Raw genomic sequence first — 16,048 nt, 5'->3', positions numbered from 1 at the left:
ATGATTTTTGCCTTCATGCACACATTAAAATTTAAATCAAGTCTTATCCACACAAATTTGTTTATGACCACATAATATTTGAACTTGACTCATTTTATAGTCAAGTTTAAACATGAGTATGAGACTAGTTTGTTTACTAAATTTAATCCGACAAATTTAAATGAAAATGACCAACTCTATAATATTTTTAGTTTGTACAAACTATATATAATCAAAGTTGATCAACTCAAAACATTCAAATTCACGATAATAATAAAAAATAAAACATTCAGACAAAGTGGACTCCCAATGATAAATTGTAGTTCAACAACTTAATTAATTAGGTAGATAATATTCAATTCACCCAGATAAATGTTTTACTTTATTGAAATAGAACGCACGGTACAAGTCCATTGTCAATATTAGTGGAAAAAATTTATCAATCAATAACCTAAGTCATCAGGCTTTTGAAGAAGATTGGAATGTAAATACTAGTTACTCATTCAAATAAAGCCAGTGAGGAATAGTCACCCTGTATTTACGTTGTGGCACATTCTTGAAGGTAGCCCACATCAAATGAAAGAAGAGCGGAAAGACTGCCATAGAAGACATTGTTACTAGCAGGTAGGTCACTATATAAGAGGTGGAAGACACAAATTTTAGTTGAGCCCTGAAGATGAAGAAATGTCCGGTTGTGAAAGATACCAAGGTAGAAGCTATAGACATATAGAATGCTATTAAACCCAACAAAAGCTTCCATGGTAAGGCGCGGCGAAAATCTCTTTCTTTACACCCAGATGTGAGAATTGAAAGGAACATGACCACTGCTATGAGTGAAGTGTAGAAGGAGAGAAAGGATGAGGCGGCAAAAATTTTGGATGCCTTAACGTGTTTGTTATCTTTGACGTCATCGGGCACGGAGGTTGCCGTGGAAAAGGTTATCGAGACAAAGAGACCTGCTACGACTGAGCATGCCTCCGATGTGCTGCTTAGCCAATCCCGGCCCTGTGTAACAACACTCACGTGGTTTTCGGTGAAGACCACCTCTGGGGTTTGGTCTTTTTTGTTGCAGAGAAAGGGGAACCTTCTTGGCATGGATCTCTGTATGTACTGCATTCCATAAAATATATAGAAAAACAGTAGTTTATATTATACTATTCATGTAAAATTTACAAGGTAAACTAAGAATAATTATTGGTTTATATTGTATTATCTATTGTATTATCAACTTAAGATTTGGTAAGAATTAATAAATAATATAATAATTAGTGACAGTGTAACCACTTCTCACATAAAGAACATAGCATGAGCAAGTTTATTATGTAATATACTAGAACCCAATTTTTATTATGTAATATACTAATCAGTTATTCATGTAATGCATGAGATTGTTTACGATAATAAGATCCTTTTTTTCTTTTATTTTCATTTTGTCTAAATATAAAAGAGAAATGATATGTTTACAATATTTTTACAACAAATCCTAAGTGGCAGGTTGTTACTGGTTGTTATTGTTGGGGTAAAAAAGTAATCTTAGTGTTAGTTTTAAATTTGAACCAATAACAACTAACCACCTGTGATTTGTTGTAAAATTATTGTAAAATTGTTGTAAACGTAGCATTTCTCTATATAAAATCTTATAATTACAATAGTTATTAATAGACATTTATTATGATTATATTTGTATATGTAACTATATATTATTGCATTAGACATTTATTGTATGGTGCTTATATATAGAATATATATTCAACTAGTTAATGAAATTATGATTTACCCGAATTCTAATGGAGGGTTAAATGTAGATTACATTTAAATATTAAAATAATGACGAGTAAAATTGTAAGAGTTCAAAAACTTATGTGACATAATATATTATAAAGTTAACTAAAAGTCCAGTACTTTTAAGACTCAAAATTGAACCAGTCCAGTTTCTAAAAAAATAAAATAAAATTGAACCAGTCCTAAGGTGTATTAAGCACATTAAAAAAATTATTTTGAGTGATCTCTCTCTCTCTCTCTCTCTCACAACAAAATCAAATGCTGAGAATGTTATCCTGATCATCACATTATTTTTTTTTTTATAAGAAACTTCACATTATTTTTTTAAACCTAGGAAAAATATTATGTATAGAGGCCTTGGAATCAATGATCAAGAAAATTCCTCTTAAGCTTGGTTGTTTTGGGTTCGTACCTCATACCATCTGATTTCCCACTGCATTTGGGATGCGCCTCCTGGAACTGGCCAATCAAATTCTGCTTTCATCGCAGCAAGATGCAATGCATTATTCCCTTCATCATCTACTTCATAGAATATGCTTTTTTTTATAATATTCTCCTTCTCGAGTGTGAGTAGAAGCTCATACACATGAGGTTGCTTATGCTCCACTGACAATAGCACAATGTTCTTCTTTTTCTCATCCACGTCATACATGGCCATGGGATCACGTTTAAGGGTCTTCTTAACCATTTCGGAAATTCCATTCTTTGCTGCAATCAGTATGGGTGTTGCATCACTTTTTGCATTTGACTGAAAAAGGAACTCCTTTTTCTTTTCCGGTTCTGTCTTCATCGCAGCAAGATGCAATGCATTATTCCCTTCATCATCTACTTCATAGAATATGCTTTTTTTTATAATATTCTCCTTCTCGAGTGTGAGTAGAAGCTCATACACATGAGGTTGCTTATGCTCCACTGACAATAGCACAATGTTCTTCTTTTTCTCATCCACGTCATACATGGCCATGGGATCACGTTTAAGGGTCTTCTTAACCATTTCGGAAATTCCATTCTTTGCTGCAATCAGTATGGGTGTTGCATCACTTTTTGCATTTGACTGAAAAAGGAACTCCTTTTTCTTTTCCGGTTCTGTCATTGCACAAGACAATAAATTTTACTCCAGTTAATACCAAAACTCTTCCTTTTTTGGGAGCCTAATAAATATTGTGCAGCTGCAACATATTTATTCTTTTTTCCCCCCTTTGAAGAAAAGTACATAATTTCTCCAAAGCTTCATAATAAATTAAATCTTGAACTTCAAATTATTTCAATTAAGGTCTGTTTGGGAACAGTTTATTTAGTTAAAATTGATTTTTTTTTTTTGCTAAAAGTACTGTAGATAAAACTAAAATGAAGCTAAAATAGTACAATGAGATCTATAAATAATATTAAAAAGTGTAATGAGATCTATGAAGAGTAGCAAATTAAAATAAGCTAAATAGTAAAAAAAATTAGCTTTTTAATCTAGTGGCAAACGCACAAATAAAATGGTTTCAAGTTTCATGTTGGTAATCAATCATCTGATTTGATTTCATCATTCCTCAATACATAATAGATTCAACACCACATAGTTTAATTTAAATAAAACTCTATTACTACAAAACTTCAAATTGTTGCTCAGTTAATAAGGAAAATAATTTGCATGAAACTTATTCGAAAGTTAACGAGTAAAATATGGATGATCACAAGTAAAAGAACATCCATCTTAATAGGAGTTGTGTCAAAATGCTTTTAAGAACGCATAGAAACTCTTTGTCACAATTAAAAATTAAGGACAAAATTTCTACGTAACAAAAAAAAATAAAAGAGAAACCTGTAACTTACCCCAAACCCTCAAAAGCCAAGAAAAAAATTAACCTACAACAGACTAGAACCAAAAAAAAAATGAACAGAGAACACACGAGAAGTAAAAAGGAAATGAACAGTTACCACCGGAAAAGGGAAAAGGAAACAAAGAAGTACCATGCAAAACTGGAAGCAGAAACAGAAAAGACCAAGGAAGCAGCACCTTCATCACCAAAACCGACCACGCACGACCCAACCCCAAACACAAAAAACCAAATGCACTAGCCGATCCTAAACACAAAAAAAAAAGAACACAAATGAATGGAAAGTGTATGGATACCAAATATAGTTAGCACTGCCCTGGAGACAAGTCCTACAAGCGAACAGCAGGTTTTGTAATTAGGTGGAACTGCTAACCGAGGCCCTCGATCTCCTTGGGGTGATAAGTCTCCTGCAATACAAAGAATAAGTGTAACGTTGGGATATTACAAATTTCGCTACGCAAGTCTTACAAACTAATGTACTAATTCATTTAATAGTATCGTTCTCTTAATTAAATCCAATAGCAACAGAAGCTCAAGTTAGACCACTCAAATAAATTTATGTGCCACAAGTTACACAAACCAAAAAAATTGACATAATAACAAAATAAAAAAAAGCTACAATAACAATAATAAAAAAAGAAAAAAAAGCTTCTTTAACACTAACACAATGAGGGGGAAAAATTTCTTGCCTTGAAACAAAGTATCGACCGAACAGAGCGTGCTCTGAAACAAAGTACCTACCTGCCGGAGGGCTCTCCGTATAACATACCCAACAAAAGACTGAAAATGAAAAGGAACACAGCGAAAAAAAAAATCAAAAAGAAAAGGAACACAAAAATAACACATACAAAAAAAACAAAACACAAAAAAAGCACAGAAACAAAGACAACAAAAAAGAAAGAAAACACGGCATGAGAGACAAGACCAAAAAAAGAAAACAAGGCCTTGGAAACAAGTGGAACAAACGAAAAACAGGCGTTGAAAAAAGGGCGAACCATACACAAAGACAAGCAAACAAAAGAAAGACCTATACAAAAAGAAAAGCAATAAACAAAAACAAGTAAACGAAGATCAAGGCACGAAAAAATAACAATGAACCGAAGCTAAAGACATGAAAAAACTAATGTCAACCTGCTCTATGGACTTAAAAAAACAAACAGAAATGTGCGTGGGTTTGAAAAAAAAACACTCAGACGCCTACCTCCATGGGAACACTGATCACTTTCAAGCCCAACTCCATCGGCAGCCTGAACTACCTCAACGACCACGCCAACTGCGAAAAAAACTAAAATCAAAACAGCGCAGATACAAAAAAACGAAGAAAAGAAAAAAGGAAAATAAAAAAACAGAGAAGCACATGGTAAATAAAAAAAAACACAGAAAAACTAAAATGGTAAATAAAAAAATGACAATTACAAACAAAATTAACCATTCAAATCAGAGAGCCACAAACGATATAAATACATAAGAAAACTGAACCACAAAGGAAACAAAGAAATAAAAAACCAGCAACGGAAACTGAAACGAGCACTAAAAGACAAAACAAAAAAAAAGAAAAGAGTACCTTACTGAAAAACCAAAAAAAACAAGAACACATACACACAAAGACACGAAACACAAACGCAGACAGACAAACAAATATAAAAATTAGTAACGATTTAAAACCAAAAATTCAAAATACAACCGAAGAACCAGAAACCAAAAGACAAATGACAGACAAACCAAAAGGAAACACAAAATAAAGAAGAAATATAAACAAAGCAAAGAAAAAGTCAAAATCAACCAAAAAACAGCAAGCAAACAAGGATAAATAAACCAAAAGACAACATACAACAAAAGATAATTAAAACGAAAGGTAAAATAAAACAAAAAGGAACTGGAAGTAAAGAACAATTAAGAATCAAAGGAACTGAAATTAAGAAAAGGTTGATAAAAAAGGCCAGGGAAATGAAGAATATATTTCTAAAAACAAATACCAAAGTGTTGGTTTTATTTTTAAACATAAATTCCATAGTTACAATAGAATGAGAGGATTCGAGACTTTGATGCTTTTATTCAAAATCTATCAAGAAGTGCCACTTGTATTACAAAATTCTTGACAACTGTTGGGTTACACGTGTGAGTGACGCCCCACATTAAATAAAGATGAAAAGAATGAGTGGTTAATATAACATAATTGAGCACATACCCATTACGGCTTAGGCCTTTTGGGTTAAATTGTGTCTCTATATGTTATATTAATTACTGAAGGAAGCTCCCCAAGGTGTTTATCTCCCCAACAAGTAGTATCAAAGCACATGGTGGTGTGCGGCGAAGATGGTGAGGTATTCATGGTCCCTACCCAAAAGGTCTAAGTCCTATGGGTATGTGCTCAATTATGTTATATTAACCACTTATTCTTCTTATCTTTATTCAATGTGGGACTTCACTCACACGTGTAACCCAACAACAACAACTTTGTAATCCGATATTAGAAAAATAAGAGTAGGTAGGAGCAAATGAAAAGAAATAAAAAATGAGTGATTTTAAATACACTATCAACATATCTTGAAATTGTTCACCAAAAAAAAACATATCTTGAAAATTGTATAGTATACTTACAGTGATAGATGATCTTTTCATACCAGCGAAGATCGCTGCCACTTTTGAAGGCAGACGGTTTACGTGCCAGGAGATGGAGAGGGGTATTGCCATCCTTGTTGACAACGTTTACAAGATGTTCATACTCGTCAAGTATTATAATGGACAATTCTGCCAAGCATAATAGCCAAATGTGACTTAATATAATAACTAATTAATAGTATTTCAGGCGTATCTTAGATTCTAATTAACAACCACCTCTTGCACAACAGCACAAGTTGTCAATTCTTATCAACTGTTCTATCACATTTATTTACTAACTTAAGTCATAATTTCACCGTTTATAATCCACTTCAAAAACTCAAAATGTAACTTACATTTCGTTTGTTTTAAAGTAAAATATTTTTTTTTTCTATTTTTATGTGTTTTTTTTGCATGTAAAATTTGGTCAAACATTATGTAAAATATTTTTTGTTTATAGTAAAACCTTTTCTAAAAAGTTATAAAATGTTTTAGCCTTCAAATTTTGATAAAACATCTTACAAAAACATATAGTGGCTTCCTCTTCCCCTATATGGTGGTTAGGTCATTGATTCAATGAGCCGGGGAGCCGATGTTGACGGTTCGATGGCCGAAGTTGCTGTTACAGCAACCAATGGCAACTATCCCATAGTTGGAGTTGCCACTCCAATGATCAGTGCCGTCATTCTGGTGATTGGAGATGCCACTCCGACAATCGGTGTCATTCCAACGACCGGTTCTAGTAGTTATGTCACTAGAGACACTGTTCTGACGGTTTGGTCACTAGGTCTTTAGCACTAGCGGCTTTAGTGATTAAGCCATCGGTTTTGGTAGTTTGCATGAAAAATTTTACTTGTTGTACTAAATACTCAAAAATATTATATTGAAAACATTTTACGTGTAAAATTTGTTATATTTTACTTCAAAACAAACTTAGTGATAAAATATTAAATAATATTAAATAAAATAAAGTTACGGGGAAATTAATAAAAGCTCTTCTACATAAATTATCCTATGTGCACGAGTGTAGTGTTCCTCTTAAGCATGAAAAATATTGCTCACCATAGTGTTCTGCAGAGATGGCACAGTGGAGTATAGTGTCACCATCGTTCCTTTGACTGTAAAAGTAGCCTTCTACCCGGTTGCAGATAGAAGCCAAGTATAGAAAAGCATCTTTGTGACCATGAAGAGCTGCTGAGAAGAAAGGGGTCTCACCTTTATTGTTAAGAACACTTAGTAAAGCTCTTGATGACCGTGATCTTTCAACTATGCTGCGACACATCTTCTTACTCCCCACTGATGCTGCAATGTGGAGAGGGGTATTTCCTTCCATGTTTGCCTTTTCTAAAGCACTCATTGCGATGTGTTCATGATCGGTTCCCCGTGGTAATAATTTTAGAAGTCTTTCAAAAATATCTTCACGTTTATTGTAGGCTGCTAGGTGGAATATTGTGTCATCTGACTTTGTGACCTTGACATCGAAGGCCCAATTTTGTCCTTCACATTGAACAAGGACATCCTCCCAATCACCATTGACGGCACTTTTAAACAATCTTCTTTGGGCCTTGTCGAGGTTGAAGATTGAAGTCTCCTCGCATTTTTTAATATGATCTTGTTCTTGAAGCCAATCTGAAATCCACTCCATCTCCATCTATATGGAACAATGAAGATGAAAAAAATGGACAGAATAATTAGGATTAGTTTGTGTAGCAATTGTTGCAGCAATTAATGGATATTTTTATTTATTTATCATTTTACACTTGAAATGAGTCTGATCCACAAACATCCCGAAACACGCCAATATATAAAAATAAAATTTTTGTTCCATTGATTTTGTTTAGAAAATTTTAACTTTTTTTTTGGGAGGGGGGGGGGGGGGGGAATCATTCAAAATCTTTTTTTTTGGGAGGGGGGGGGGGGGTGAATCATTCAAAACATTGTCTTCTAAGTTTAAGTTTCAAAACTACCCTTATCAATTTAAACTATAGTAAAACAATTAATTGAGCAACAAGATTTTAGTTTGTGCAATCAATTAAAAAAGTTTCATTCTTTTTAAAAAGTTAAAAAAATAATTTCTTAACCTACCCTTTACTTTATTTAAAAATTCAACATATGATCTTATCATTAGAGTTTAAATTAATTATGGTTGTTTTGAAAATTTATGTGTACAATTTTTTATTTTTACTAAAAGGCATCACATTATTGAATGATGTTCCCTTAACGGGTTAAATTTTCTAACAAGGACCAACAAAATGGGATGAAGATGGTATATTTTTTTGTCCTTGTACTTACTAAAACAACTCTCTCTGGCAGCTAAGTTGCCTTTCATCTCTATTTAAAATAGATCAACTTCATGAATAAAATTAGATATGATAAATCTAAAAGTTTCCACCATGTCTTTCTCTCATATCAGATTAGGGTCTTTTTTATAGATAGTCACAATATATTGTTAACTCTGCAGTTTGAACATTTCTCTCTTAGATTTTTAAGCACTTTGTGCATGAGAGGTGTCAATTAAACTACATGAGGTATAAATGTGTAATACATGAAGTGAATAAAATAATTTTATGCATTGGAGTACCTTAGATATTTCTATTTTTGTTTCCAATATGTCCTCTGATGACGCAGGAGTCCAGGGCTGATCAATTATGCACTTGTCCGCGTCCTGTATTTCTATTTTTGATGCCATCTTAGCACATTCAACAGCGATCCTCCCAGAATTCAATGGCACTAATCCTGATAGAGTAGGGTTCACCGGCAATCAAGAAGATGATGTCAATCTCTAAGAATATAATTGGGAAAGAAACAAATTACATCCTTAATTGATTTTATTTAATTTAGTTTCCATGTTAGTCTTTTAGTAGACATAATGATTTCTATTAGAATTTGAATATTCTTCCCTAATTTATTTCTACATTTTATTTCCTACTTTGTTTAGAAGTCTAAGGTAGGGATGGTAATGATGGGGAGGGGCCGGGCCAAAGGATTAGATCTTCACTCCCATCCTACCCCGTATGATGGGGAAAGCTTCCTTGCCTCATCCCCGTCCCTTGGGCCCTGCCCCTTCCCTTAAAATTCTATTTCATTTTAACTTGCCTCACAACTGTTATAATTTTTTTAATAAAATCTGTTTCGTTAATATAAATATACTTGAAATTATAACTAATTTTATCTTATCAAATCAAACTAATTCTTAGCAATAATTAAATAATATTATCAAAGTATTTAACAAGACAATATAACAATAACAACAACAACAACAACAAAACTGAATATTCATGCATTTAAATAAGCTAGTATTAATTTGTTTGTTTAAATAGTAGAAATTTAGGATATGAAAAATTTATAATTATAGCTCTTATCAACGCGAGGTTGGATGGGGATGGAGTGGAGTGGAGCTAAAATGTCTAAATCTATGCCCACCCTGCCCCATAGCAGGGGCTAAAATCTGGCCCCATTCCTATCCGACGACCTTTGTGGGGTGGGAAAAACCTACAAGGGGCGAAGTGAGTCAAGGTGGGGCGGGGCAAAAAACCTAGAAAAGTTCCTTTAATTTATTTGTTAATTTGTTGATGTAAAAAAATATTTTATTAAAGAAAGTTTTGAAGCTTAAAATTTTATGGCAAATACCATATATAGCTATAGGAGTGAGGTTCTTAATTAATTTAATAAATAAGATAAGATTTGCTCATATGAAATTTGTTACATGATAATTGTCTTTATCATTATGTCAAATACAAGCCTCTTATTCAATTATAAGAAATTTTACAAATTTGAGTTAACTAGAAAGGATCAATGTAATAATTCAAGAGAACACATCTTATTTCGGATCAATATCTCTCGAGTCACTTTTTTTTTTTGGACAAGTATCTCTAGCCACTTAATTACTAAAAGATGGTTTAAGCCAAAGAAAAAAAAAATGAAAAAAGAAAAAAGATGGTTCCACTTACAGGAAAAAATGTCTCTTGCTGCCAAGTCATCTTCCAAGACTATAAGTTGGAGTTGAGCTTCCCGTGGCAATATTGTCCTAGTCGCACTAGAAACCTACCAGTTTATTACTTTATTTACAGCATCATATTGGTGATTTGAGCAAGCAATTTATAATGATAAGAAAAAGGAGATTGTACAGTAAAGCCGGGTCCATAAGACTTGTAGTTTAATTAAGCTAATATTCCATATTATTTGCCTGATGAGTAGTCTCTCTCCGTCGCCTTTTGAAGTACATGGATTTAAACCATTTTCTGTTCCAAAATAAAGTAAATAAACTAGAATCTTGCTTTAAAAAAAAAAAAAAACACAAAGAGGGAACATGTTAACTTAAATGAAAAAAAAAAAGAAAAAAAAGGTGAATTTCAGTTAATTCAACTGGTAAAATCTCTAAAGGTTGAATAAGAGATTTGAAATTCAATCTCTGTTTACACCAAAACCAATTGGTATCTTAACTGATGACAAAAAGCACAATTATAAAAAACGAACTTCATAATTTAAAACTCTATCAAAAAATAAAATGAGAAAGGAAGAAACCTAGCAATTTATTTATACCATCATTTTGGTGATTTGAGCAACTATTTATAATGATAGAGGAGATTGTGCAGTAAACCCGGGTCCGTAAGACTTTTAATTAAGCTAATATTCCATATTATTTGCCAGTATGAGTAGTCTCTCTCCATCGCCTTTTGAAGTACAAGAATTAAAACCTTTTTCTGTTCCTAAATATTAAAAAGAAAAGAAAGGAACTAGAACCTTGCCTTAAAAAAGATAAAGAGGGAACGTGTTACATGTATTTTTTTTTTTTTTTTGAATCGGTCATTGCTGCCCTTGCAAGCGCCTCTCACTTCCTTTGGCTCCCTTAGAAGTGAGGCTAAAGCAATAGATGAAGCTACGGTTTTTGCATGGGACATTGGAGTCAAAGATGTGATTTTTGAAACAGATTCCATTACTGTTTGTCATGCTATGGAGAGCCCCACAGATGCCCTAGTCTCTATCTCTACTGTAGTCTCAAGACTTTGCTCCAGATTACATGAGTTTAAAACATTCCAAGCCTCACAGTGGGACGACAAGGAAATAAGCTAGCTCATACTTTGGCAACTTTTGCTAAGAATATTGATTCTTTTGTAACATGGATGGAAGAATGTCCACCTTTTCTCAGGATGCTATGTTATTTTCTGCTTTTTAATGAAATGAGAGTCTTTCTTATCAAAAAAAAAAAAAAAAAAAAAAAAAAAAAAAAAAAGGAAAGAAAGAAAGAAAGGAAGAGCACGTACATATCAATTGGGCATATTTTAAGTAGAGAATTGATACCTGGGAAATAAACACAGAATAGCTATATACAGTAGTGATGAGGCCAAATCAGGGATGTTCTACTAAAATTTGAAGCCTGATGACAATTATAAGTAGGGCTGTAAACAAATCAAACCGTTCATAAACAACTTGAGCTCGGCTCGATAAAAAGTTCGTTCATATTCGTTTGTTTACAAATAAGCCAAGCTTGAGCATTAGTCTTAGGCTTGTTTGATAAACAAGCCAAGTTCAAGTAAAAAAAATTTGTTTATGAACAAGCTCGTAAACAATAGGGCTCGATACAAAACATGCTGAGTTTAGGCTCGTTTATAGCTTGATATATGATTACTAAATAAACTCATTATCATGACATTACACATATGTTTTGGAATATTAATTTCTAGCTTGTTTATTCATATATGTTTTGGAATATTAATTTATTTAGATTTGTTAAGATTATAGTTGCACAAATAACAAATGTGGATGTAAAAATTGTATTTTGAACAATTACTTAAGCTACAGACAATGAATGATGATAGATGGATTTAATTATGTAATGTTGTAATTTAAACAATTTCTAATCACAAGTGTTAGAAGCATGACAAAATGAGTATATTATTAAATATATATATTTTTTGTTTACTTGATTTTTATGATATAAGCATTTGATGATGCAATGTTTTTGGATCCCAAGCTAAAAAGATTGACTTGAGCTCGAGTTTGAACTTGATATTAAGCTCAAGTTTGGCTTGACTAATTAATCAAGCCAAGCCGAGCTCAAGCTTTTTGGCACTCTCACAAGCTCGAGTTCAAACATTGTTTTTAGACTTGTTTCAAGCTCAAGCCAAGTTTGAACATTTGATTTTTATTAATGAGCCAAGCTCAGACGCGTACTACTTGACAAAGCTTGGCTCGTTTACAACCCTGACTATAAGTCATATTTTTTATCATTAAATATTATTTGTATAGTATTTATTTGACTTTTCATATTATAATTTTTTAATTTAAAATATATTCTTGTTGCCTTTTTTATATGCAAAATTACTAATTAAGGGGCATTTGTATTTCAATTTTTCTAACATCATCTTTTTCAATGATAATGTGACTAATCCACTTAATATCACCCCAAATTTTAAAAATTATTTTATTTTATGTGAGTTAGTTCAATGATCTCTTAAAAAATAGAATTTGTCAACTTCTAGTAGTTATGGAAACAAGTTAGTTTTTGTTTTCTTAAATATTTTTTTTGTACATATTCATACAACATCAAACTAAATAAATTTTTTATATTCATTAGATTTTAAAAGATGACAAGTTTTCCTAAAAAATTATCTCACGAATATGCATATGTCAAAGAAAATGAAAATGAAAATGAGCAACTCTATAACTTTTCATTTCCTATAAACTATATGAAGCGTAACATTTAGTGTTGTTATGCTCATATTGAGCCACAACAACGGTCACATTATCCACCAATTTTAACATTCTATCTTTTTTTTTTTATTATCTTTTTTCCTTATTAATTTCCCAACTTATAGTTATAATTTTTCAAACTTTCCCCTCATTTTTACCTTTTCATCTACCCACATGACTATCTACCTTAATATCACTTTTCCTCAATCGCCTTCATCTTCCTTTATTATTTTTTATTTATTATTTTTTTTTTTTTTTTTGCTTTTCTTATTCCCCTTCTCTTACTATAAATTTACAATTTTCTTTTTCATTCTATTCATAGTTTTTTTCACACACAAAATGTTATTTCTCTCTTTTCTCTCTCTCATTTTCCACTACACAAAATGTTGTTCTTTTTCTTTCTCTCTCGCATTTCTTTTTCATTTTTGGTGGATTTTTTTTTAAAAATATTTTTCACGCATCTCTAACTTAGGTTGATAACTTTTGTATTATTTAGAACTCTACTTTGGATTGATATGATTAAGTTTTGTGTTTTTAAGTTGTTATCTTTTTTATTCTCTTTGACTTCATAGATGCTATCATATTACATTAAAAAAATAGTATATAAGAATATAATCTTATTTTATTATAACATAACATAACATGACTTGGATAATTTGGTGTTTATTACTATTTTTTTTTCTTCTCATATATATTTTATATAAATTTCTTATTATTCTCTCTCACATTCTCTCTTGAAAATGTGGTCATTCTTTTTCTCTTAATTTTTTATTTTCTTGCAACTCTACTTTATATTGATGAATCATTGTGATTTAAAACTCTATTTTGGTTCATACGTGTAAGGTTGAATTTATTCAATCATGTGTTGGCTTTATTACGTGCCAAATTTGCTTGTATTTCAGCAATTAAATACCCTATATTTAGGTGAGAATAATATAAGGGTTGTGTGTGAGAAGAGTTTGAAGAATTCAAGTGTGTGAGCATTCAAGAGGTTTCTAGTAACTGGATCTCGCGAGTGACTCACAACTAGCAACTCGCCAAAATGTCACACGTGTGAAGCATGCAGGAAGATAGCTGGAGCACTACAGGACAAATATTAACAGTCTAGCCCGACAATTAACTCGCGACTCAAACTTGCGACTCATCCCACTCCGAGACTAAGTCGCTAGAATGCCCTGTTTTATGGAAAAATGATTTTTCACATTCCTCACGTACCCTACTATAAGTATCCTTATACCCACGAAATGTAAAGCGCTTCCAGAAAGAATTTTGAGAGAGAAACCCTAGAAAAAACCAAGATTGACTCATTCACAATCTTAGACATTTGATTCTCCAAATTCCTCTACTCTCACCCTCTTCATTAACATATCCTTGAGAGGCTCATTTGCCAAATGTTTATCTCACCATACCTATATCAGTGAGGAGGTATTTTAGTGCTTTAGAAGCAGTTCAAAGATGAAAAATTCATTTGGTTGATGCAATGGGCTTATTACGGGATCAGAGAAGCTAAAGAAGATACGGTTAGGCTTAACCCTGCTGGAGCAAGAAGTTTGGAGGCTTAGGTGCATTGGGTAGATTAGGCTTGGAGGGTTTACTACTATTCTTGTATCCCAACTTTACTCTTTAGTGGATCATTTTACTGCTTGGAGGGCAGCAGAAAGTTTTTCGCCGAGTTCTTTAGTTTCCTCTTCGATAATACGTGTCAGTGTTATCTTTATGTTTGCATCTCTCTAACCCTTACTCTTGCCTTTAATTGCTATTGTGTTGTGACTAATTATGGTGTAGAGTTGTTTACCTGTTTGGGTTTTTGCTTGTACTTATTATTCTACATATTTATTGTTTAAGTATAAGTTTGTGTTGGTTATATTTAAAATTGGGGGTCTAAACATTCATTAATGTTTTATACACCAAGTGAATTTTCAATACGTTTTGGTGTTGTATTTTTTTAGCTTCCCATCACAAGTAGTCTCTCTCTTTACAATAAAATTTACATAATAAATTATACATATTTAGCGTAAATTTGAATATGAGGTTTGATTATATATCATGATAATCTCTTTTAAAATAATGAATAATTTGTATAATTTATTTAAATAAAAATTATACATACATACTGTGGGGGAAAAGGGTCCAATCCAGCATAATGGCCGAGAGCCCATATGAGAGCTATTGTGCGACTGAGAAAAAGGAGATGGTAAGGGTAAGGCCCATCTGGAAGTGGGACCCTCAGAGGGAAGAATGATTACAATCCGAAAATGTCATCTTCTGTCCGAAGAGGTTATATTCCTCTGACGAGAGTAGTATAGATCAATTAAACGTATAAGAGGTCAAAATGATCTTCCGAGAACTCCTCCTGATCAAGATAAGCTCTGAGTACACTGGGAGACGATAAGGATGAAGAAATATCTAAGGAAAAGCTGCTACCACCGTATTTAATGTTCTGCAGCAACTTTTCTGGCCTCATTTATGTGGAGAAGACCCCTGAACAGTGTATCCTCACCTACCACCACTCACACAGAGCTAAAGAAAATACTTGACGTGACACATACTCAAGTAGACTCACGGATGAAGTACAAGTGGATGATGGAGATGAAGAGAGGGAAGGTTATATAAAAAAGAAGAACTCCTAACGTAGAAGGAGGAAGGAAGAAGAAAAGGAAAAACAGAGAAAGAGATAGAGAGAAAGAGAGAACTTGACTGTAACCCTAAGACCTTTGTTCATCAGATAAACAATAATATAGCTCTTCGAATATTCATGTTTTACGTGCAAATTCATGTTGGCTTGTGTTTAAAAGTTATGATTCGTTGTTGTTGATCCAATACTTAACCTACCTCTTTCACCCATACTCTACAAATTTATTGTTTTGGACTTGGCCACAAATCCCAACCCTACACATACATATGTATATATTTATTTATTTTGCTTAAATGTATAATCAATCTCATGCAATTCATTTAAAAATAACGACATTAAAAAAAATGAATAACTCTCCTAAAGATTTCATTTTTATATTCATAACCTTTATGTATAGAACAACTTTCAATTAAATTTAGTCGTATCGAAATGGATTGAAATAGCTACATTAATATGTCTCAACAAAACCGTAGCAACAATAAATGCTATGCATAAGATTTTAGATATTAAAATTTTGAGATTTAAAAATAAA

The 16,048-nt window shown here is 32.4% G+C and overlaps 1 protein-coding gene across 1 annotated transcript; it reads right to left on the bottom strand.

Annotated features, from left to right (window-relative positions):
• Positions 1 to 474: 474 nt before the first annotated feature.
• On the bottom strand, positions 475 to 7,839 carry LOC111985867 (uncharacterized). The gene is made up of 5 exons (XM_065774239.1): positions 7,251 to 7,839; positions 6,189 to 6,338; positions 4,789 to 4,860; positions 2,174 to 2,847; positions 475 to 1,089 (listed from the first exon to the last, which is right to left on the bottom strand). Exons 1-5 carry the CDS (start codon positions 7,837 to 7,839, stop codon positions 475 to 477), a joined length of 2,100 nt encoding a protein of 699 aa, XP_065630311.1.
• Positions 7,840 to 16,048: the final 8,209 nt, after the last annotated feature.

Source organism: Quercus suber, unplaced genomic scaffold, assembly GCF_002906115.3.
Source record: "Quercus suber isolate HL8 unplaced genomic scaffold, Cork oak 2.0 scaffold_89, whole genome shotgun sequence".
NCBI lineage: Eukaryota > Viridiplantae > Streptophyta > Magnoliopsida > Fagales > Fagaceae > Quercus > Quercus suber.
This window is presented reverse-complemented; position numbering and strand designations above follow the sequence as displayed.